The 25,272-nt window shown below is 42.0% G+C and overlaps 1 protein-coding gene and 1 long non-coding RNA gene across 2 annotated transcripts in view; both read right to left on the minus strand.

The window, feature by feature from the left end:
• Positions 1 to 2,467: 2,467 nt before the first annotated feature.
• LOC309347984 overlaps positions 2,468 to 25,272 on the minus strand; it is a 155,442-nt gene continuing 132,637 nt past the window's right edge. Inside the window, exon 2 of the long non-coding RNA XR_014159106.1 lies at positions 2,468 to 5,435. This is a non-coding gene — a long non-coding RNA (uncharacterized lncRNA). The remainder of the gene's footprint in view (positions 5,436 to 25,272) is intronic.
• The window catches only part of LPCAT1 (lysophosphatidylcholine acyltransferase 1), a 42,668-nt gene continuing 31,904 nt past the window's right edge, over positions 14,509 to 25,272 (minus strand). The window contains exons 9-14 of the mRNA XM_081872785.1: positions 23,698 to 23,780; positions 22,269 to 22,394; positions 21,312 to 21,465; positions 20,390 to 20,488; positions 17,357 to 17,495; positions 14,509 to 16,052 (exon numbers count right to left, since the gene is read on the minus strand). Coding sequence (XP_081728911.1) covers positions 15,886 to 16,052; positions 17,357 to 17,495; positions 20,390 to 20,488; positions 21,312 to 21,465; positions 22,269 to 22,394; positions 23,698 to 23,780 — 768 coding nt within the window. The 3' untranslated portion in view covers positions 14,509 to 15,885. The remainder of the gene's footprint in view (positions 16,053 to 17,356; positions 17,496 to 20,389; positions 20,489 to 21,311; positions 21,466 to 22,268; positions 22,395 to 23,697; positions 23,781 to 25,272) is intronic.

Genomic DNA, 25,272 nt, shown 5'->3' on the forward strand with positions numbered 1-25,272 from the left:
CGCCGCCGCCGCCCCGGGAAACGGCAGGATCCGACCCCCGGCCCGCTTTCCGCCTCACGCTCCGAGCGCGCGCGCTCTCTCTCTCTCTCTTCCCTCAGCGACGGGAGGCCGGTCGCGTTCCGCCCCGCGGCATGCCGGGAAGTGTAGTCCCGCCCAGGCCGGCGCCGGGTTCCTGTGGGGCGTGGCTTGTCTCGGGCTCGAGCGGGGAGGGCTTTTCGCGCCTTTCCCCTCCGCTCTCGGGATATCCGGGCGGAAGTCGGCGCTGCTGGCCCTTTAAAAACCCATCCAGTAGCATCACTGCAGATGGTGACAGCAGCCGTGAAATTAAAAGGCGCCTGCTTCTTGGGTGAAAAGCAATGACAAACCTAGACAGCATCTTAAAAAGTACATACATCACCTTGCCGACAAAGGTGCGTATAGTAAAAGCTATGGTTTTCCCAGTAGTGATGTATGGAAGTGAGAGCTGGACCATAAAGAAGGCTGATCGCCAAAGAATTGATGCTTTTGAATTATGGTGCTGGAGGAGACTCTTGAGAGTCCCATGGACTGCAAGAAGAACAAACCTCTCCATTCTGAAGGAAATCAGCCCTGAGTGCTCACTGGAAGGACAGATCCTGAAGCTGAGGCTCCAATACTTTGGCCACCTCATGAGAATAAAAGACCCTGATGCTGGGAAGATTGAGGGCACAAGGAGAAGGGGACGACAGAGGACGAGATGGTTGGACAGTGTTCTCGAAGCTACCAGCATGAGTTTGACCCAACTGCGGGAGGCAGTGGAAGACAGGAGTGCCTGGCGTGCTCTGGTCCATGGGGTTACGAAGAGTCGGACACGACTAAACAACAAGTATTAAATGCTCACCCATGGGGTGGTGGTGGTGAGAGGATTAGGTGTTTTTTTCCCCCTTTCCACCTGTCTGTCTGTGGACAAGGTTACGCCCACGCGCATCTTGGCGTCTGATGGAACTGATTTTTCAATGCATGTTGGAAGGCTTGCATCAGATACGATTTCCCAGTTACGGGTTCTTGACTGACTGGAGAGGATCGATCTCTCTCTCTCTCTCTCTCTCTCTCTCTCTCTATATATATATATATTTGCATGGGCTACCAAATCCAGTGACCTTAAAAAACAGATGACATCTCAAACGAGGTTTGCTTCTTTCAAAGCAAGTTTTTAGTCCTCATGAGTATAAAGACAGGCTTTGATGTGCACCTGCAGCAAGCGTCCAAAAATTCAGTGGCTTGCATAACTCCATTTCCCACTTGGCTATCTCCATCTGTTTAGTTTATATGCAAATGAAGACTTAGTGTATAGCGGCACCAGCAAGTTGAAATATTGCTGCTTCTATTGAAATGAAGACAGGCACCCACAATCCCAATATTCTGGCACCTGTTTTATGGAAGCTTAATGGTTTTCCTGTGCACCTTGATTTATTTCCCCCCATGTCATCTAAATACAAGTATATTCCTATATAAGTTGGTCACATGGTTATTGAGGTGTTGCTTTTCTGTCCTAATTGTGCAAAACTGCACTGCTTTTCAAATGACACACAGTGTTACTACCATGGTAAAAGCGATCCAGGAAACATTTCAGTGGCTGTTGCAGGAATGGACATTTTCTGAACAGTTTTAGGCAGTGCTTTTTTTCCTGGGGGGACACAGGGGTACGCATACCCCTAAACATTTTGTGAATCTTTGTACTTTTGTCCACTTACTGTCTTTATTTCCCCCGATTTTAACTATAAAATAGTTTCTTGAGAGTACCCCTAAATATTTTTTAAAGAAGAAAAGCACTGGTTTTAGGGTGTTTGTAGATGAAGAAATATTTTTGACAGCTTAGAACCAGGCCCCATCTTTGTGTTCACTTGCAAGAACTCATGCCTAGTTTTGTACAAATGAATCTATATAAGCTCATCATTTCTCCTCTAAGAAGTACCCCCCCTCCGCAGTTTCTGCTGCAAATTTGGACAGGGTGCATGTGCACTAAAATAAACCAGCAGATTGTGCTGTGATTTTGAGATCAGAAACATACATCTTCACAATTTAACCTGTGTCTCCCTTTCCCCTTTTATCGCTGATGTGGAACAATGAGAGTCCTACCAAATGTATAATAGCTCCCCATACATAGGGTGGGAGGCCACTAAATTTTACTCAAAGTAGACCCATTTAAATTAATAAACACAACTAAGTTAATGTCAACTAAGTGATATTCAGAATAGACCAACAGACTACTATCCATTTTCTCATTTTTTTGGTGGCCCACTTAAAAAGACACCCCACTACAACATAAAAAATACTAATGAAAGACGAATACTTTGCTTGTCCCCTGTTCTTTTAATTTGTCTCCATATTAAAAATTCAGCTTACAGAAAGCCAGTCAGAAGGGGGGGGGGCGAAACCCAACCAGGCAAAATGAGCAGTGATTCTATAGTGCACAGACAAAATCTTGAAATAAGACACTTTCCTAACGTTTAAAAACAAACACCAGATTTATTTTAAGGAAATCAGCATGTCTCATAACGGTAAACCATTAAAAGCCATTATTATTATTTTGTTCCTTGGCTTGGTTCAGTTTATAGCACTTTACAATCAGTAACGAAGACACAGAATTCCACTCACTTGACAGTTACAAAAAGAGAGACTGCTCAAAGTGAGGTATTTCCTTTAGGAAATTGGTGAATAGTACTGATATCAGGTACAGTCAGACTATATAAACTTGAGACATTGTACAAAAAAGTAACATTCTTTGAAAGATGATTTCAGTAGACAATGAAATGAAACATTTCAGCACTGATAAATGTCTATGCTTCCACTCCAATCCAGTGCAATGGCTACATGACATCATTGTGTTGATGTAACAGCTGATATACTGTCCTCATCGAAAGCATTTATTTGCTGACGTTACAAGTGACTGTAAATCCAGCAAGGCAAAGTATATTCTTGTTTGAACTATGGTTAATCCCATTTATTTTATCATGGAAACAATTGCCTTTGTACATGTACACAACAGAAACTCAAGTGGAAAAAGTACTTCTGTATCAGAAATGTTGGTTCCAGGATTCTTAGCTTAAATCAGTACAATACATCATGCGTAATACGCAAAGATGCAGCATTAGAAAACTGCCCCCAGAGTTATTTTATCTCTCTTTAAACACAGAAAAACTTGATTCAGTAGCAATGATTGCCATGGAATGTATATCGCTGATTTTAAGTAAAGTAAAGGTAAAGGTACCCCTGACCATTAGGTTCAGTCGCAGATGACTCTGGGGTTGCGGTGCTCATCTCACTCTATAGGCCAAGGAGCTGGCATTTGTCCGCACACAGCTTCTGGGTCATGTGGCCAGCATGACTAATCCGCTTCTGGCAAACCAGAGCAGCATACAGAAACACCGTTTACCTTCCCGCCGGAGCGGTACCTATTTATCTACTTGCACTTTGACGTGCTTTCGAACTGCTAGGTTGACAGGAGCAGGGACCGAGCAACGGGAGCTCACCCCATCACGGGGATTCGAAGCGCCGACCTTCTGATTGGCAAGCCCAAAAGCCTCAGTGGTTTAGACCACAGCGCGGATTTAATTGCTGCTAAAGTCAAATGTATTAATTTCCTTATCATAGCACAAATAGGATAAAGGTATTGTCATATCAGCAAAGGTTATTGGTCCAATTAGAGTCCCGTTCCCCCCCACCTTTAGGCAGTGGTCCACACTGGATATCACAGTAGCAAAGCAGTCTCCAAACTGACCTGTTCAAGAGACTAGTATTTTTTCTCCAAACTTAATTATGTTAAAAATAATAATAATATCACAAATGTAGTAATGCTAGACAATATATATAAACAGGACACTATAGTTTGATTTTGTATTCACAATAATTTTTAAAGGTTTAAAAACATCAAATAATGGTTCAATGTTTTGAAGCCCCCCTCAAAATAATTTTTGTCCATAATGGCTATGCAGATATCAGGAGATACAAAATGATATAGAAAATGACCCCACTGCAACAATCTTGGAGATAGTTTAATAAATTGCTGTAACTTTTAAGTTATAAAGCACTTCATACAAAGCTAGTAGATGTGTAGGACCACAAATGTAGTTACCTTGGTCCTTAAATTATGAATTTCAGAGCTTGTTTAAGAGGAGCTAGTTACATATTAAAGTTCTAAGGTATAACAATTATTACTTTAAAACGCTTTTACTCCCCTAAAAATAATCATAGAAAAATCAGTAGTCGATGTAAACAGAACACAAAAACGTTTCACCAGCTACAGCAATCTGACATCTTAAATATATCCTATTACTTGTGAAATCTTATCTATACAAGAATATTTGTTCTCCCATTTTTTTAATTAGAAAGTTCAAACTTAATGCTGGCTTATTTATATTTCTGCTCTTCACAAACTGTACAGATTGATTTTCACAGTATAAGGTGAGATATGTGGAAAATATGTATATTAAGAGCTTTCAAGATTTTTACTCTTACACTTCCATCACCCGAAAGACATTTTTCATGTTTCACAGGAATTAAAAATATACATGTCATGTTTTGAAATGACTTGTAAAGTCAGATATTTTGTTTTCTAGCAGTTTGTCAGCATGGACATTGTTTGATTCAGTTTTGGTCCCATTTCTACATTAGATGCTTTTAGGAAAATGAAATTATGGCTGTGAAATTATGGCTGTAATAAATTTATTACTTGCTCCCTATGCACAGAAGACTCCCACCCTAACTAATATCATATCACAAGCTCTAAATTTCAAAAGCAATTTGTCAGACAGCACGAGGCGGGTAGAAACTGCTGCCTAAGAAACATGAGTCCAGAGGCCATTGGATAAATGTGGAACTAGTAATGAGATTATTTGGATCCTGAACAGTTTCTAAACATCACTTGCGTCCTCAAACCTTTATAGGCTTAAAGATGAGGCCCCATGTTTTTATTTTAGCAGAGGTATTTTCCTCCTCATTTTCAGCAACAGTAAAATTGAGAACACAGATGCCTACAGAAAAGGAGGTAGACTTGGAATAAAAGCAGTGTCTGAGAAAAGAGATTCAAGATGGATGCCTTACAACCCACAATATGAGCTCAGGATTCCCAATCACTCTCTAGACTTGGCCCTTGGCCTCAGTGCTGCAATGTGATATTAGAGCCATTAAAGTCAAATAGTCAAGACGCTTGGGAAGCTTATAGTGGCTTGCTGGTGCCAAAAGCACTGCTGAACTTCATTACCGAATTTTGAAAAGAAAGGTTAGAGAGGGATGACCAGAGACCATGTAGTAGCCACTTCAAAAATGCACTGTGCATGCTGCTAAAATATCAGTTTATGCACTAAGCCAAGTATTAAAATGCTCCCCACTTCTCTGAATTTTCGAGAGGCGGCAAGGGTATCCTTGTGACAGAATTCTACACAACCTTTCCTCCAGAAATTTCTATCTTATAAAGACTTATAAAGACTACAGAAGATCCATCATTAAAAGTTTCATGTGGGTGTGGTTCACAAGTTCATGTGACCAGGAGGAGCAAAAAAGCAGGACTTCAAGAAAAATTTACCATGTAAAAAGCTCGATGTCAAACCCTTACAAAAGGAGAAAGCTGCTGGACTAAGTATATTTGAAACTCTTAACTAGGAGGCGGGATAGCTTGTTCAGAACACGAATTGGTGCTGATCTGTGACAATTCCACTATGATCTGAATTAATCTTGCATTGTTCACACCAGAAGTAGTGATTATTCAGGGGGGTAGAATGTGTAAAAACCATACTGGTCAGTAGGGGCCTGTAAGAGGTCCATAATATTTAAATGTCAGGACCCAAAAGATGCGTAAATGAAGAAGACATCAATAAAAGGGTTGCAATGAGCTCAGTGGACAGAAACCCTATATTTACATTTCTTTTAAGTACAGAAATATGTTTTTTTAAAAAACCAATTGAGTTCTTTAGCATGGGAAACATTTCTATTTTGAACCAGAAACTGCTAGTTCAAAATAGAAGCCAACAGATATTTTAAAAGTTTTATCCTTGCTCATTTGTTTTTAAAGGAAGGAATCCATTTTCTTCAAATTTTATTGATTGACAATGATGAGAAACCACAATGAGAGTCAATGCCTATCAGCTTTGATTGTCTGAAAAGCAACTAGCTTCTAAATCAGAGAGCAAAAGTCAAATCCAAATTTGAAATTCATCCTAGACTGGTTTTGCCCTTTTACAAATGTTGAGAAACTATTACTTCTCCCTGAAGTACTGAAGTTTGTCGTCACAAACTGCCACTGACACACTTTTATCTGGACATTTATTGCCTTAAGCAGCAAGCCTCTAATTAAATAGGAGGAAGGCAAGAGCAGTGGAAGCAGTTTAATCCTTCCATTTTGTGAGATAATCTTCCCTAAATTTGTTTACCTCAATTGGTTTGATAATGTTCTTAGCAAGAAGCTTGCGTGGGGAAGCATCTGATAATGGATGTGATCTGAAAACAAAGTGTTCTTACAACAACTATGTTTAATACAGAGAAATAAAATAGATATTGTCATGTTTGAGAAACTGATGCTACAGTAACTTTGCACTGTAACCTTGCAATTAGATAATTCAGTTGTGATAACTGGAAAATGTTGATGCAACATATTTTGCATTATCCATCTAATTATTTGTCCCTATCGGTTTTCCCCCAATCTGAAATAGAAGAGTTACAGATAGGTAGCCGTGTTGGTCTGCCATAGTCAAAGCAAAACAAATTCCTTCCAGTAGCACCTTAAAGACCAACTGAAATTTTAAAAGTTTTATCCTCAGTTGGTCTTTAAGTTGGTCTTTAAGGTGGTCTTAAAGTTGGTCTTTAAGGTGCTACTGGAAGGAATTTGTTTTGTTTTGACTATGGCAGACCAACACGGCTACCTATCTGTAACTGGAACTATGGAAGGCACCACATTGAGCCGCATGAAGTGGAAGTCCATCAACCTCACCAAGAAACTTGCACAGGTACAGACTGATATCTTCTTTCTTACTAAATGCAAGAACCTGGACATTATACCCAAGGGTCTTAGAATTAAGAACCCTCTACAATCCACGTATCCCACTGAATATGCAAGAAAACTATGCAACACTTTCTCTGTTGGTCTTTAAGGTGCTACTGGAAGGAATTTGTTTTGTTTTGAAATAGAAGAATATGTGAGGCACACTGAGATTCCTTTGATAAACCACACTGGTGATTTCATCAATAAAATCACAGAAAGTTAGGCCTCAAGTTAACTTTGCAGACAGCTGTATTGCACAATTTTACTTTAACTTCCCATATTTGAATACCTCTGACTCCAGATACAGTGAGTCTTCTGTGCTACTACAAAGCAAAGTAGTAATTTATTAGGACTACCCTTTGATCATGGGGGAAACATATAACACATGAAGAAGTGGTCATGTTGTACACTTGTTATATGGGCTTTAAAAAAAAGAATAAATGATGCTATGCAAACACGATCAGTTGTGTCTTAGTTACCATTTCACTATAGCTTTGCATGGAAAGGAGTGTTTTTAAATGTCATCCACACTTGGAAGCTTTTCTGATGCCTCAAAAGGAGCCAATGAATTCTATTCCACTGTTAAACTTGTACCTGCCAAGCTTGGACAGATCAGGACTGAATGACTCCACAAAACCTAAACAAAGCTCCAGCTATCTAGGTTTTGTGCCCTTTTAAAACAGAAAGCCAAAAACTAAGTTGCAATTAGCACCATGCACATTGGTTCACAAGCTCAGCCCTCCTCCTGGCTCAGGCAGGAGAACTTTTGCCATGCTTAGTTCCGTTTCCACAAATGCTGGCTTGTTGTTATGCTTGAACTGGGAATTGTGGTTTAAAGCCAAGTTCACTTCAAACCATGCTTTATGATGCTAGCTGGCTTAACTTATCCAGAGTTTCCTTTCAATCATGGCTCTTGGGTCATACATCATGGCGCACCAGAACACTGAAAGCGGCAGCAGAAGTTCTCCCAGCCGTGTGAGAGGAAGAGGAAAGATGAGTGTGTAAGCTTGAGACTTCGCTTAGGCTTGCCCAGGCTCATGCACAAAGTGCTAGACCATGGTTTAAGCCAGTGTTTCCCAACCTTTGGTCTCCAGCTGTTTTTGGACTACAACTCCCATCATCCCTAGCTAGCAAGACCAAAGGTCAGGGATGATGGGAATTGTAGTCCAAAAAGAGCTGGAGACCAAAGGTTGGGAAACACTGGTTTAAGCATCGCAAGCAAACCTGCTAAATATGTACAGCAGACCCTAGACACAAAATATTCCAACTTGTAACTTCCCTGCAAAATGCCTTTTTTTACCATGTCAGCCCCTCACTGTTTAACCCAAAGGCTCTTTCTCTGGGCTCTGCTTAATTTCAGCCGGAACTTACCAGGTGTCAGCTTTGAGAGCTTTTATTCAAAGACAGACATTTGAAGGAATACAGTAATAAAGAGAGCAAGCGTAACCAGATCTCACACAAGGTATGAAGGCAACAACCTTCCGGATCAGAATGGGCGGCTCCCAGGCAAGCCTGAGCCTTGATGCTTTTAAAAACTAAACCAGAGACAAAGGAAAAAAACCCAACAGCTTAACCAGCAAACCTTTGGAGGAGAGAACCGAGGGAAGCTAACAGGAGATTTGGGAGGGTTAGGGTTAGGGAGAAGGAATGAGATAAAGGGTATTGCTGAAGAATGGCACTGGCAGCTTATTACAGAGTTTTAAACTATGAGCTGGACCTCCGAAAAAACATTGCAGGATGGAATGTTCCTTTTCAGGGTTTCTGCCACCGACACCCTTTCCTAAACTCCCTCCTACCCACCCCAATTTTCTGTTCCACCACAAATGCAGAGCATTCTGTAGACAGTAAGGATGCTACATCCTACTTTAGGTTCCTGTTGCTTTTATTTCTGCAACCCTCCCATCTTGTGCTTGGATGGTGCTAATTTGGCTACCTAAGGATGGACATTTCAGGGAACACTATTAGCAAGGAATCACCCCGCCACTCTCAGGGTAGCTGGAACTCTGAGGGTTTTTTCTAAAACCTGGTTCTAAAACCAGGTTTTTTTTCTAAAACCTGTTGTTTTCAGGAGGCAATCTAACAGTGTTAGAAACTGAGATATGAAAGCTAGGAGCTCAATGGCACCATAAACCTAGGTTATGGGTGCAACAGCGGAATGTCTAGGCGCACTTTTTAATAACAAGAATACAAAGCTGAAAATGAATGAACTGCAGCTAAAATATTATGTTCGCTTTTCACATGGTCTATTCCTTCCCCTGCCCACCTCCCTAATATTCTTAAGATAGTCTCTTCTACAGTTTTCAGAGAGTAGCTGGAAATGGAGAGGCAGAAAAAGGTCTTCCTTTCATTCCACTCTGCAGTTTTAATCTGAAATCTCAGGTGCGTGCACCCAGAGCTCATAAACTTTTTGCGCTAATGAAATTCCCTTTTGCAAAATGCACTTTGAACAATGGGAGTATCGAGCACTGCAATCTAATCCTTCAAATTCAAGAAGTGGGATCTAATGCAACTCACTTGACCCAAATTCACATGAAACACGTTGGCTGAGATCGTACGAATATAAATTTACGCAAATGATTACACATGCCGTCATATTCCTATATAAATTTGGCAAAGTGGGAAAGACGGGAGAATGGGCATCATTCCAGGGCTAATAGCATAGGGAACCTATTGAAAATAGCCTTCGTCTGCCTTTTTCATAATCCCATCTTACCCACCTAATTTTCAGATAAAAGATACTACACATTCCAGACTCTATATGGAATTTACCTGTGAAACTTCTAAAGGCATTCCATGAGGAGGATTACAGGGTTGTTTTGTTCTTGTTCTTTACAGCACCTACTTCTCCACATGCCTTGCAAGACCTGGCGATTGCTGAGGTTAAAGCAATTCTTCGGAAGAGGATCAATAGCGAAACGAAACAAAACGAAACAAAAAAACACCTAACTTGATAGCACAACAGCTCCTGGCGTTACTCTATGTAAAAACCTTTATGCTTCTGAAAGTTATGAAAAAAATATCCCCCACATTAAAATTCATTTAAATGACAGTAGGCAGTATAAAAATGCTGTTGACACTTAACTTACCGAAGTAGGACTCTATATTATGGTCATTATCCCACAAACAAGCTGAAATGTATCGAAAGCTGTTCCCACGAGCAGCAGCTGGACTGAAGTGATCATAACAGCTCTTAACGACAACGAAAGTGTCCTTGGTTCTTTGGTCCCAATTTTGAAATACACCACCCCACCAGCTTCAATAGGGCCATTTGCACAATGTTCAGGCTTCGTATAGGCTCTGTTATCTCTGCCCACAATGAATAGGAAAATTAGTCTCTGAATAGAGCAGGCATGTAAATAAACCAGAAGTCTGATAGCTCTTCAGAATGAAATTAATCTTTTAAAAATACGATGACAATGTCTCTATTCTTCATGGTATTGCCATCGAGAGGAGACAAATATCTGCTCTAGTCATTCACAGGCAAGGGGCATTCTCCCATAGCATTTCATATGATGCATGTTGTGTATTAGTCAGAAATTACACGGCAGAATGGGAGCTTTCACACCGCTAGTGTTTACTTTTAGCATTGTTCAATCACTGCTTTTCTACATGCAGCATTGCCCCTAGGTTCCTACACTTTAAGGGGTAGAACAGTTAGCTCAATTGGTTAGAGCATGGTGCTGATAACACCAAGGTCGCAGGTTCGATCCCTGTATGGGACAGTTGCATATTCCTGTATTTCAGGGGGTTGGACTAGATGATCCTAAGGGTCCCTTCCACCTCTAGAATTCTACGGTTCTATGTCTGTACCCTGCTATGTTCTGTCCACAACTGTGAACATCACAACAGCCTTCTGAGTGGAGTTGTAACAATGGACCTAAACACACAATTTACGAATGCATTAAAATGCTTGAAAGCAAAAGACTGCATCAACATAAAAAAGTAAAAAACAGCAACCCATGTTGCTAAAATGGCACCAACTGGAAAAGTAACACTGAAGGTGTGCCCATGTGATGTGATGGTAACCTAATTGCACATGTCAAATCTACAGCTCTTGAAATGGATGGAAGAGTAGCCTTGTGTTTTAATCTTGTAATTTTTATAGTGTGAACTGCTCTGAGATCTATGGAGGAAGGGCGGTATACAAATTTAATAAAATAGGAAGGTATTCTAAGGCTAGAGATTGCTCTGCTGTTTTGTTCCTTCCCCTCCAAAAGTTGGGATTTTGCGAGCTCCGAAAAGGGAAATGGAATAAGTACAGAAAAGGCAGCACGGCCATTTTAATGGCAGGTGCCTGATAAAAAGCGAGTGGGCAAAAAGAGGCAATTCTAGAGTTAACCCTAGTTTGGAAGCACCCAGAGTGGAGGATGAGAAAATATGTGGCAGCTGGATGTGCAGTCAGGCATATGAAAGGCAAGATCAGAGAGTGAAAATCTTTGCGGGAAATAAGACGGATCAATGAAAAGCCAGGAGATTCTTCCATGACCTGAGAATATCACAGCTTGGGAAACAGTTCCACCTGGTGGGGAATAGTAGGAGCAAAAACTTGGTAGAAGCAGGCACCTCTAGCAATCCTGTTTGCTCTGACCTTTGTTGAAGCAGGATGTGTTCCTTAGAGCTCCCATTCATTTATTCTCCTCAGGATTATACTTCATTGGTTTCTTCTTCCTTTCTTCATTATCTTGTCTCTTTATTTCCTCCCCAGCTATCTGTGGCATTCTTTCTATCTTTTCTGGTGCAGTTTAGGTTTTTCTCTCACACAGTTTCTTTCTCACCTCATCCCTGTTGCAGCTGAATACTTCTCTGGCAATCCTGCCTTTGCTGCAAAATGCAACTTTCTCCCCTTCCCCTGTGGGGGAGAGGAGAAAAGTATGATTTTCAAGCAAAGACAGAGCTCAGGAGAACTCCTGCATTGCCTTTGCTTGCTAAACAATTCTTTCTTCCTCCCCTGTTTGTCACTTCCATAATCCCTGCATAAGAATTTTGACAAGTGGGCAGGACACTGTCAATTACGTGACATCATAATGACGCGTGACTGACAGGTGAGAAGTCCTACCGAACTGCCAATGTTGGCTCAGAACAAATAAGGTTCCCCACCCATTCAATATTCATTTGCTGCCAAAGAAGGATGGCTAGTCCTGGATGACTTTGCTAGATTTCAAGTTCCAGAACCAGTGGGTCGCTTACAATAAGTTATGGATGCAATCTCTGGCCTCCACCTAAGACTGTATCCAAACACTGTATTTCTTAGTGCCCATAGATTTCAGGAAACATAGCTGCACATCCCCATTCACTGCAATCACAGGAAGTACTTGTAGTTTTCATTTGACCAGAATCATCTTCAATACTGGGCCCTTCCTTTCTACTTGGCTACAGCACTTCAGACCTCCGCACAGAGTATGGTTGCCCTGGTGGCTCACCTCTGCTTCCAGGGCAATCTCCTTATTGGCTGTACCACTCTGACTTGGGCCCTTTGAGACATGGCTTTGACTCCTCCTTGGGTGGAGACCCAGGGATTCCTTGTAAACCTAGGCAAGAATCACCTGTCTCTGATTGGACAGCTGGTTCATCTTGGAATGCTTCTTGAAACCTCCACAGGTATGATGTTGCTCTCTCTAGACTACATTTTGAAGATCAAGGTTCTGGCCTAGGTTCTGGCCTCTTTCAAAAAGGCAGGTGTAATGTTCTTGGAAGAAGTCCTTGACCTCTGAATGCCCATGGCTCAAATCACAGTCTGGGCCAAACATCACCACTACCGCTTTCAATTAGCACTTCTCTTGTTCCAGTGGGCAACAGCCTATAACAGACACGATCCTGTGCACATTTCCTTGCTGTCTTCTGCTGGCCATGTGTTGGGTGGACCCTGGATTCAAAAGTACAGGTCTCCCTGCTAGGAGTGGCAATTACGTTGGATGCAAGCCTTCAGTGATAGGGTGTACAATGCTAGGATTAGTATGTTCAAGTCCACTGGTCGTTGGTGAAAGCGACAATGTGCATCAATTTGCTAACCAGTGCTTTGTGCCCTGCCTTCACCAAGCAGACTTTTCAACCCTAAGGACTTTTCGTGCTGGAAAGCCAGGAAAAAAAATGCTGCACTCTCAGACAACATAATTGACATTTGAATAAATGAGATGTAAAAGGAAGCTCACACATTTGAAACTAGATCTGTATAATTTTGGCATGCATGTGTGTTTGCAATGGCAAAGGAAATTAAATGGTGGACTGCTTTGTAGCAAAAGAAAGCTGATTCAGTTCCCTGTAATTTGATGTAGCTTTAGGAGTCCAGAAAGCAGGCAGTACTGCAGTGAGAAGAAGCAAGCAAAAATCCCCCACTTCTTTGCTCAGCTAGTGTGGTGTAGTGGTAGTGGTTAAGAGTGGTAGTCTTGTAATCTGGTGAACTGGGTTCGATTCCCCGCTCCTCCACATGCAGCTGCTGGGTGACCTTGGGCTAGTCACACTTCTCTGACATCTCTCAGTCTCACTCACCTCACAGAGTGTTTGTTGTGGGCGAGGAAGGGAAAGGAGATTGTTAGCCGCTTTGAGACTCCTTAGGGTAGTGATAAAGTGGGATATCAAATCCAAACTCTTCTTCTCTTCTTCTTCTTCACAATGCCATTCAGGTTATACACTTTTGATCAAGTTTCAATGCTCTGTTAACTTGAGGCTACTTTGATGCAGACCAAGGATTCTGACATTTTCTGATGACAACACAAGTTTGCAAAGTGGATTGTGGGAGCTGTCTACTTCTCTGAAGTTCTGCTCCTGTCTTTGTTCCCAAGATGGAGCCATTGCCCAACCAATGACCATTCTCAGGCCACAGAGAATCACCGTTCAGATGAATACCAGTGGAACGTTTACTGACATAATGGCAAGTCTCATTGAAACTATGTGTGCAACTTCTTGATTTGAGGAGGAAAAAATTCTCTTCCAAACCTATAACAACCTAAATAGCTGCTCAAAATTATGTGATCCCAACAGCATTTTGGAAGGAAGGAAGATTCATAGATAAAACGCCTCCAAGTGCATTTGTCCTCTTCTTTTTGATCTCTGTATACATTAAAAGGGGGTTAGAAAGCTGATGTAATACAGTAATTTATACCATATCTTTTTTTTAAAATGTCCAGTTTTTAACTGTAGAAAAGCTGTGGACTGTAGGAGAACACATTTTAGAACAATGAGGTTTTGTGACCATTTGAGGCAATACATTGATTTGAAAAGCATCTTGCAGTGAAAAAGTCACTAAGGCAGGGATAGTAAAAAAAAAAAAAAAAATGGAATCAGATGTTACCAAGCATTCTTTCTGAAAATGTGTACAACCAAATCTTATGATATCTGTGGGTGATTATGAGGGACTGTTTTATTATTATTTATTAAATTTGTATACTTCCCTATACCCACAGGTCTCAGGGCAGTTCACAAGAACTGATGGCTTTCTGGTGTTAAAAATGGTTTATTTTATGCCTGTTCAGTCTCCATTATGCATTGTGTTGCTTCTGTGCAAAAAGCCAAATCCATTGAAGCTGTTTAAAATATACCTTGTTTAATTATCCCCTGCTAGAAAACCCTAAGTGAAATACAACAGAAAAGGCAGGAATATGGCCAGGGCTGTGTGTGTTCTGTGTTCATACCCAATAATTAAATAAATTTGAATTTAGGGCAGTATTCAGCATCCTGAGAATTTTAGCTTTCATTTTTTTAAAAAATGAACAATTCTGGCCCTTAAGATGTGAAGATAAATGTGACAGTATGTGGGCTCTGAAATCTCAGCAGCTTTTTATAGTGGGAATAATATGACTTTCCAGAGGTCAGGGGCAATTTGTATCCCACCATTCTTCCAAGGAACTCAAGGGTTCCTTCTGGTCCATTTCATTCTCACAACAACCTTGTGAGGCAGGTGTGGCTGAGAGTGTGACTGGCCCTAGGTAAACTGGTGAGCTTTGTGACTTGACCCAGGATTCAAACTCAGGTCTTCCTGGCGCTAGGCTAACACTCTCAAGTACTACATCACACTGGGCCTCAGTCTCTCTCACACCTGCCTCATTTATTTAGTTGTTTTGGTCATTGCCCACATTCAGGAAAAGCAGAACTATATATAATGTGGAAGTTTATCTAGTTTATATAAACCTTGGAATTCAGTTTTCTTTGAATTTATGTTACTTGGTGCAGATTTTTTCATGCTTTTAGAACAGAATGCACACAACCCAGGGAACAACCACACCCTTCCAATTTTTAATACTACCATGAACTGAATGGCAAAAAAGTCCTCTTACAAGAAAAATAATTTTAAAAATTCCTTAGTTAAAAATATTTTTGCATACTTTTCTTCCTTTAACTGTTTGCTGAAATGAAAACAAAAGGGCTAAATTGAGCTAGCCTTGTTCAGAAGACCAGTGACCACAGTCAGCAGTAAATAGTTGTGTCTTCACATGAAGAAGGAAAGCGGAACTTGAACCCAAACAATTCCCTAAACAGGAATAACACTAATCACCGAAGTGCACTTAACACCATAGGAGCTACAGTATTCTTTACACATGCACACTTTGTAGGACACTTTGTACATGGAACTAAACAATGGAATATAAATATGCAAGCATCTTCTTTTTAAGTACACAAATTAAAAGTTCATTTACATTCTTTACTTTCCAAGATGCTGATGGAAAAAACCAAGATCTTCCAAACAGGAAGTCTGAAGATGCTCATTAATGCAGCAAAATCTTCTCTCTCTCTCTCTGTCACACACACACACACACACACACACACACACACACACACTTTTTCCTCTCTGTCTTACACACCCCTCACATACTTCAGATTACATAGTTGTGTGACTATGACGAGCCCAAGACAGGACACGCTCCTCTCACCAGAAGAGGATGCTGGAATTGTTAACATTAATTCAGTTTCTTCTGCAGGTGATTTCTTCTGTCTTCAGTAGTTTCTGGGCTGAAGTCTGTACAGAAACCGTTAGGAGCAGGACAAGTATCAGTCTCCATTTGATCAGGATATAAATACTCCTCAGCAAAGTTTGGATACATTTCGGCAAACTTGTGGAAATCCTCTAGAAATTAATAAAAGCAAGCATACATTTTAAGCGTTTTACTTACAAAATCAAGAAAGACTGCAAGACAATAAAAGTACTAAGTAGACTACTGTTTACTAAGTCTCCCATGCCAAACTTTAAGAGCATTTTCCAAAGGATTGAACCCAATTAAATTATATTTAGAGTAGACCCACTGACACAGGATAGTCATTTTCATTAGTTTCAATGGGTTTTCCCTGAGTAACACTAACATTTGCTAACAACTCAAAATGATTTGCAGAACTACACTATGTTCCTCCCCTCCACACCTCCTTGAGATTTAAGCAATAGTTTGTTTGTTCGTGTTGGCCTTTTCTTGACAGGTCGGTTTATTACATTAGGTAAAGGTAAAAGGTAAAGGACCCCTGGATGGTTAAGTCCAGTCAAAGGCCACTATAGGGTTGCGACGCTCATCTCGCTTTCAGGCCAAGGGAGCCAGCGTTTGTCCGCAGACAGCTTTCCGGGTCATGTGGCCAGAAGGACTAAACTGCTTCTGGTGCAAAGGGACACCGTGACAGAAGCCAGAGAGCAAGGAAACGCCGTTTACCTTCTCGCCACAGGTGTAGCTATTTATCTACTTGCACTGGTGTGCTTTCAAACTGGCAGGAGCTGGGACAGAGCAATGGGAGCTCACCCTGTCACGCAGATTCGAACCGCCAACCTTCCGATCGGCAAGCCCAAGAAGCTCAGTGGTTTAGACCACAGCGCCCAACACTGCAGCATAAGGTCACTGATCATAGAACAGACTGGAACCTTTAGCTACTGGTAACCATAGCATGGAGCGCGTTAGTGTGCTGCACTAGGACTGGACTGGTCCAAGTTCAAATTTCCATTTGGCTTGGAAGCTCTCTGGATTACTTTGGGCCATGCACTATCTCTCAGGGTTGCTGTAAGGATCAAAGGGGTGAAGGGGGTGCCAACCATACAAGCTGGAGGAAAAGGTATAGCACACAAACAAGAAATAATATACAGACATTCTGTCCCTATATACAGACATTCCAGGAAGCCCATTAATGAGCACAGGAAGCTGTTTCATATTGACCCAGACTATCTAGTACTGACTGGCTTTTCAGGGTTTCTGACAGAGGCATTCCCACTTGGAAATGCTTGGGTTTGAAGCTGAGACTTAAACTCTGAGCTACAGCCCTTCCCATGCAACACAATGGCCAGGAACCTGTCACACTCGCCCCCAGGCAGCTGCTCTTTTCCGTGGGACATGCCTGGCCACCACACAAAAGTTCCCCATTTTCTGTGGCTTTCTAAAATCATAGCACGGAACTCACCGTATGTAATTTCCCCCCTTTCGTCGACATCTATAGCTCTGAATAGGTTTGACACATTAAGATCTGAAACGCCCATGGCAGTCTTTAAAATGCAGGTTAAATCTTCTTCTGTTAGAGCTCCAGTTTCTGACTGATACATCTGTGAAAAATTAAAACGTATGATTTGTTGTTGCAGCAGCAGCAAAGAAACACATTCCCAGGGCCTCTGTTTGACACTTTCCTCCCAGCCAAATAAATCTTCCAACTTCCCTACGCTGATTGATACGCCACCTTTTATTTTCCATTTAGAGTTTGCAAATTTTGCTGAAGCCCAAGAGCAAATACATTTATTGATACAGTATATTAGATACATTAAAGGTAAAGGGACCCCTGACTGTTAGGTCCCGTCACGGACGACTCTGGGGTTGCGGCGCTCATCTCGCTTTACTGGCCGAGGGAGCCGGCGTACAGCTTCTGGGTCATGTGGCCAGCATGACTAAGTCGTTTCTGGCGAACCAGAGCACTGCACGGAAACGCTGTTTACCTTCCCGCTGGAGCGGTACCTATTTATCTACTTGCACTTTTGACGTGCTTTCGAACTGCTAGGTTGGCAGGAGCAGAGACCGAGCAACGGGAGCTCACCCCGTTGCGGGGATTCGAACCGCCGACCTTCTGATCGGCAAGCCCTAGGCTCTGTGGTTTAACCCACAGCGCCACCCGTGTCCCTATTAGATACCTTAGGGGCCGCCTATTCCTGTACCAGCCTGCCCAATGTCTAAGATCTGGCAGAGAGGGCATTCACTGTGACCTACCTCTGGTTTATTCAGAAACAGATAAAGAAAGAGAAAAAGGGCCACACTTAGTGGCCACACCCAGGCTATGGAATACCTTGCCCTCTGAGGTTTGTTTGTAGCCCCTTCTTGCCAACATAGGATGCTTTATATGGTAAGCTCTCTTTGGGGTTTTATCTGCTGTGCCTGTTTTTATTTTTTAATTGCTTTGTTTAATATTATTGCTTTTGTGGATGCAGTATTTTAATTGCTGTAAGCTGTTTCAAGTGGTGCAAATGTAGTGCTTGTTTGGGAGGAAGGACGGGATGTAAACTGAATAAACAATAATGATAATAGTAACAACAACAGCCATTCTGGTATTGCAAAGGTGGGGGATTGGCCTCTAGATAAATCAAGAAGCGTCTCCATCCCCATCGTTCTGAGGTCCAGCGCTGAGGGCCTTCTGGCAGTTCCCTGTCTGTGAGAAGCCAAGTTACAGGGAACCAGGCAGAGGGCCTTCTCAGTAGTGGCACCCTGTGGAACATCCTCCCACCAGATGTCAAAGAAAATAACAACTACCAGACTTTTAGAAGACATCTGAAGGCAGCCCTGTTTAGGGAAGCTTTTAATGTTTAACAGACCACTGTATTTTAATAGTTTGTTATTGTTATTATCGTTATCATCATCATCATCATCATCAAACATGCAATTGCCTCTCCACTAAAAGTAGTACTCAAGGTAATATAAGGAATTACAGTACATAAAAATACAAAGGCCAACCATGTTACTAAATGCCAGTTAAAATCCCATTCTCTCAAGGTCTGCTGCAGGAAACTGACTAATCATGCATCATCACTGCAACAGATACAGGAGACTTCATTTGTCACCTAAATTCTGCTGAGGCTGTAATCTGGTGGGCCAGCATAAGGAAACGCAATCCACAGGTGTGATGCCACAATAGAGTTGAGTGCTGGAGGGATAAGAGAGCATTGGGGAGCTCATATGCTCATACGCCCTTGAGTTCTTTTGATTTACTGCCTCTTTTATTCTGTGGGAACTGTGCATTTTGCCAGTTAGGCAATGTATTGTGTATTGCTAGCTGCCTTGGTGGTCCTGGTGGAAAGAAAGGCAGGTCATAAATATTTTGAAATAAAAATAAGACCTAGCCACGTCCACAGCAGGATCACCCCAGATGTGTTTAGGGTAAGGGGTTGCTCATGCAGGAAAAGGTGGTCCTTCAAATATACGGAGCTCAGGAAATCCAGGGCTTTCAAAAGGTACACAAACCTTGGCTTTCACTTACATCACTTGATTTCTCGGTGCTCAATGACTCATAGATGACTATGTGAATTAACTTTTTTGTTGTTTAGTCGTTTAGTCGTGTCCGACTCTTTGTGACTCTTCGTGAATTAACTTTACTGATAAACATTAAGTTTGAGGTATCATCAAGTGACACTCTCCCCCCATTTGTTAGCCCCTCTTTGGCCACAGCTCATAAAATAAAGCATCAATGTACGATAAAACACCATTACCAGAAAGGATGTCTCTGTGGTGTTGTATATGTGATGGCTCACTCACATTGACAAGTTGTCGCTTGATGCTGCTTTCATCAAGTGATGAGCATGCAAGCTACTTTTTTCTTACCCATTTGCCTGCGTAGGCAGCAATTTGCACAGTCTCATGCTCCTGCTTGCTGATTTGGAAAAAAAACAAAACAGGGCACAACAGATTGCTGCTGTGTTTTGCGGGCCAAAATGCATGTGAGTGAATATGGCTACTGTTAGATGGTGACTGCTGTACAGTAGATCAAACACATCCATTCTTAAGGAAATTAGCACTGAGTGCTCACTGGAAGATCCTGAAGCTGAGGCTCCAATACTTTGGCCACCTCATGAGAAGAGAAGACTCCCTGGAAAAGACCCTGATGTTGGGAAAGATGGAGGGCACAAGGAGAAGGGGACGACAGAGGACGAGATGGTTGGACAGTGTTCTCGAAGCTACAAACATGAGTCTGACCAAACTGCGGGAGGCAGTGGAAGACAGGAGTGCCTGACGTGCTCTGGTCCATGGGGTCACAAAGAGTCGGACACGACTAAACGACTAAACAACAACTGTACAGAACTTGTATAAAGCCAGTAATGACAAGAGATGCAGAGAAGTTGTGGTTAATGTAATGAATTGACCTGTTTTGCCCCCCTCCCCCCCAAAAAAGGGAAAGGGAAAAAAGGGCTTTGTTTTTTAAAATGGCTTTCAACAAACCGGCTTAATAAAAGCTGCTACTTGCCTTAAAAGCCAGCTGTATCGTTTGCAAGGTTTTGGATGGCCGACAGACTACTGACAAAGCGATTACATATTCTCTTAAGTCAATCAGACCACTTTCCTTCTGTAAAAAAAGAAAGAAACAAAACTGTATTACCAGTTTCATAGAAAATACCCACTGAAGAAAAGAAAATTCTGAAAAGTGCACATAAAAAGAGCTCACATGGAGGTTTCAGCACAAAGATTTCTAAACAAAGAAACTAGTGTTAAAATAGCAGCTCATCTGCAATTAACTAAGGGACTAACTCCTCTGAACTTTTGAAACATCTTATATTTATCAGTTGTTTTACAGCAAGGAACCCTTTCTGGCCAGATCTTTCTCTCCCCAACCCCTGGTGGGCAGGGAAGCCACCTGCCAATCACCTGGCATCATAGTGCTATCAGTTAATGTAACCCTTTGAGCCCTTGATTGTCAAAACTTCAAAAAGAAACATGAGGCTTTCAAACAGCCCTTTGCGGGCTTTCAAATAGTTCTCCCATGTGGATGTTTATAGAGAGCTTTGATGCAACACTACGTTATGCTTGCTATATATGTGTATGTATATAGAAAGCTGTAGTCTAATTTGTAAAATAAGTCATAGTCACCATGTATCCCTTGTGCTACATTTCTCCATGGTAAAAATGATGATCAGCAGCCAATAGGATGCGTAATTTCAGACTACAAATGTTCACACAGCAGGCAAAAGGCATGCACACAAGACCTTCTGGATTTAGTAATCACTTTTTCGAAACTATTGTTCATAACATAAACAGGTACTTTCTATGTTACAGCTCCATTAACCATACTCACAAATGAAAACTGCATTCCTAACGAAAGAACGCCCAAGGCCTTAATTCAAATAATAAAAGTGGTTATTTAGAAATTTCAAGACTGTCATCTTTCTTACCTCATCAAAAAGTGCAAACATGTTTTCTAATGTGTCAGAAACCGGGACTTCTAGGTATTCTGCAAACTCCTTGAGACTGACCCTTTTGTCTTTCATTCTTTTGGTATTTCCTGAATATGCATCAAGCTCTCTTTCAAGCTTCTCTGGCTTTAATCTAAACATGGGAGGAAGAAGAAGAAGAAGAGTTTGGATTTGATATCCCGCTTTATCACTACCCAAAGGAGTCTCAAAGCGGCTAACATTCTCCTTTCCCTTCCTCCCACCACAACAAACACTCTGTGAGGTGAGTAAGGCTGAGAGCCTTCAGAGAAGTGTGACTGGCCCAAGGTCAACCAGCAGCTGCATGTGGAGGAGCGGAGACGCGAACCCGGTTCACCAGATTACGAGTCTACCGCTCTTAACCACTGCACCACACTGGCTCTCAACCAAGGCTGCAATTGTAAACAACCCTCTCTCTTTTTTTCTTACAGGAGTGTTGAGGAGGACAAACCAGGCAGTTTGGTTACTCGTGAACAACCACCTAAGCCATCTGACAATAGGTAAAGGTAAAGGGACCCCTGACCATTAGGTCCAGTCGTGACCGACTATGGGGTTGCAGTGCTCATCTCGCTTTATTGGCCAAGGGAGCCGACATACAGCTTCCGGGTCATGTGGCCAGAATGATTAAGCTGCTTCTGGTGAACGAGAGCAGCGCACGGAAATTCCGTTTACCTTCCTGCTGGAGTGGTACCTATTTATCTACTTGCACTTTGACGTGCTTTCGAACTGCTAGGTTGGCAGGAGCAGGGACCAAGCAACCGGAGCTCACCCCATCACAGAGATTCGAACCGCCAACCTTCTGATCAGCAAGTCCTAGGCTCTGTGGTTTAACCCACAGCGCCACCTGTGTCCCTATACAGTTACAAAGCGATTAAAACGTTACGTCGTACAGTTCCACACTTTTATCAGCCTGCTCACCCAAGGCTTCTCACAAGCTTTGCAAATTCTAAGAGGCAGGTATCTGAAGGGAGACGAAGTTGTCCCTCAGCCAAAGCTAGCTGGCAATCTTCAAAAGTGTAGTCCGTTACTGGAACTCCCAAAGCCCTTGAGGGGGGGAAAAAGCAGGAATTTACACAACAGCATCACACTTTATTTATAACGGCAGGCTTATAAAGCAGACGCAATCTAAACGCCACATTTTGGCTATGCCAGAGCTCACGATGTGGTCTGGCAAGTCAAGGAAAGAGTAGCTTTCATCAAGGGTACTTCAAATTTAAAAATGGGGATGAAGAGACAAAGAAAAGGGAGGGTATATTTAAATCTGCCTAAAACCATTAAACCACTAGACCTTCTCTCCTGCATATTTCTCAACTGTTTGGTGTACATTTATGTGTGTTTATGCATCTGAAAACACTATAAAAAACTTCCACCAGACATGTATTTAAAATGTTCAGTAGCACCTTAGAGACCAAACTAAGTATTGGTATGAGCTTTCGTGTGCATGCACACTTCTTCAGATACCTGAAGAATATCTGAAGAAGACATCTGAAGGTATCTGAAGAAGTGTGCATGCACACGAAAGCTCATACCAATAACAAATTCTAAGGAGCTCCTGGAAGGAATTTTTTTATTTCATTTCGACTACGGCAGACCAACACGGCTACCTACCTGTAATTAAAATGTTCAGTTACAGTTATTAGCAGCCAGTGCATTCTGGTGGGCAGTGCACTGGGTATATCTGGGGACCTAGAAGCCAAATCCCTTTAAATTGTTTTCTTGCTACATCTAAACTGCACCTTAATCTGCAACCATAATGCATCTGCTTTGGATGATAGGTTTGGTTCCCTAGAAATTCTGGTAATCTTTCCCAGTCAGATATAGAGGATGGTCGCTGGGAATGATGTTGATTGTTCACCTCTTGAAAATTGGTCTATGTAGTCCTACAGGGATTAGTATCGGCACTAAACCTGTTGATATAAAGCCACTGATATGAAGCCACTGAGAGAGATCGCCCACTGTTTTGGAGTGAGGAACTTTCCCTAAATATCCAGCTACCCTATTGGCCATAAAATCACTGTTTGGAAGTTGTGGGCAGGTAGTTAAGGATTAATAGACTGTAAATGAACCCGGACAAGTCAAAGTTGACACTAGCAGGGACTTGTCAGATCTTAGAAGGAACAGATTTTCTTGTCATTGGCAGGGTTGTAATTTCTACACCAAAAACAGGTTCAGATTCCAGTCCACACTTGTGATGCAATCAGCTTTTGTTAGGTTTGATATGATATATATTTTTTTTCTGCAATGTCCACAATGTTAGCACACACATTAAAATAAGCAGAATATTTCGGTACAAACATCTAAATAAGCAGATACCACAATGGTGCTATTTGGACAGCAGTTCACTTACTGTGCCATGATCCGTCTCACGTTATTTGCATACAAAGATGGGTTTCTTTTTTCTTCTTCAGAGGGTATATACACAGGCAGGAACTGCAAGTAGAAAAAATGGTTTCAGCACAAGCGTGTTACCGTATTTCACAGGCAAAAGTATAAGCACACACACTAATAATGTTGCTTTTAAGTACAGTAACAGGATCAAATGTTCATAAGCAAATATAAAACCAAAAAACACAATCCTGAATTTTTACACGCATCATTAAGGTGTAGCAACATTTCAGGTTTTTTTGTTTCCAACCTCCCTCCCTTTATTACCGCATTTTTCGCCCTATAGGACGCATTCCCCACCCTCCAAAAATGAAGGGGAAATGTGTGTGCGTCCTATGGGGTGAATGCAGGCTTTCGCTGAAGCCTGGAGAGTGAGAGGGGTCGGTGCGCACCGACCCCTCTCGCTCTCCAGGCTTCAGGAAGCTCTGCGCTACCCTAGGGAGCCCGGTGCGGCTCCCTAGGCTTGCGGATAGCAGGCTGTTCTGGGGGCTGGGGTCGGGGGAAGCTCGGGCTTCCCCCGCGCCAGCCCCGTGCTTGGGGGGGAAATAAATATTTTCTCTTTATTCCCCCCCCAAAAAACTAGGTGCATCCTATGGGGCGGTGCACCCTATGGGGCGAAAAATACGGTAATTTGTGTTTTTAAAAGGAACTAAATGATATTTATAGTGCAACAAATGAGCAGCTGTGTGGGATACAGATTAGGCATCTTTCGTCTACGTTGTGCTTCCAACTGCGTCAATTATCTCATTTTCCCACAGTTCAGAGCAGCAAGTCTAAAAACCGCATTTTTCTCCTTGAGAGTGGACTGCAGGTATGAAATGTGGCTGTGCAAATGTCGTCAGTACCACCGCATACAGATAGTAGCATTATCGTTGATCAGTGACATTAATTCCCCCTCCCAATATGCCCGTAACGTTTTGACCTCTATTATTATACTTTTATTTATTTTATATCACAATAGAAAAAACATAAAACCAGACAGTAAAATAATAGAAAGTTTAAAAAAGCAAGTTGAAAGCAAAAAGAAATTTAAAAAACAAGCATCAATAGACTATTGTGGGAGGTGTACTCTCAATTGTTTTCAGTGGACATTAAAAAGTTGGCACAGAAGGTGCCTCTGAATCTCTTTTGGCAGAGTGTTCCACAGGACTGGTGACACAAAAAGCTTGATTTCTTTTTGTTGTCAAACGAGCCTCAGCAACTCACCCAAGCCACCCCTGCAGATGATCTCAGTAACAGAGCCAGAATTATAAGGGTTCAGGTGATACCTCAGGTATCCTGGACCCAAAGCTGCTCAGGGCTTTGTAAATCAGTATAAGAAGCTTGGCTCAGTAGCAGATGGGCAGCCATGACATGTTCTTGACCAGAAGCTTGCCCCAGCAATCTGGCTGCTGCATTCTGCACCAGCTGGAGTTTCCGAACCAGACCCAAGGGCAGCCCCATGTAGAGCACATTACAGTAGCCTAACTCAAGGTTAACAATGCATGGACCTGTGAAGACCAGTGGAAGCACTTGTTCTATTCCCAGGGTTTTTGTT

Source organism: Podarcis erhardii (assembly GCF_964252035.2).
Source record: "Podarcis erhardii genome assembly, chromosome: 8".
Classification (NCBI taxonomy): Eukaryota; Metazoa; Chordata; class Lepidosauria; order Squamata; family Lacertidae; genus Podarcis; species Podarcis erhardii.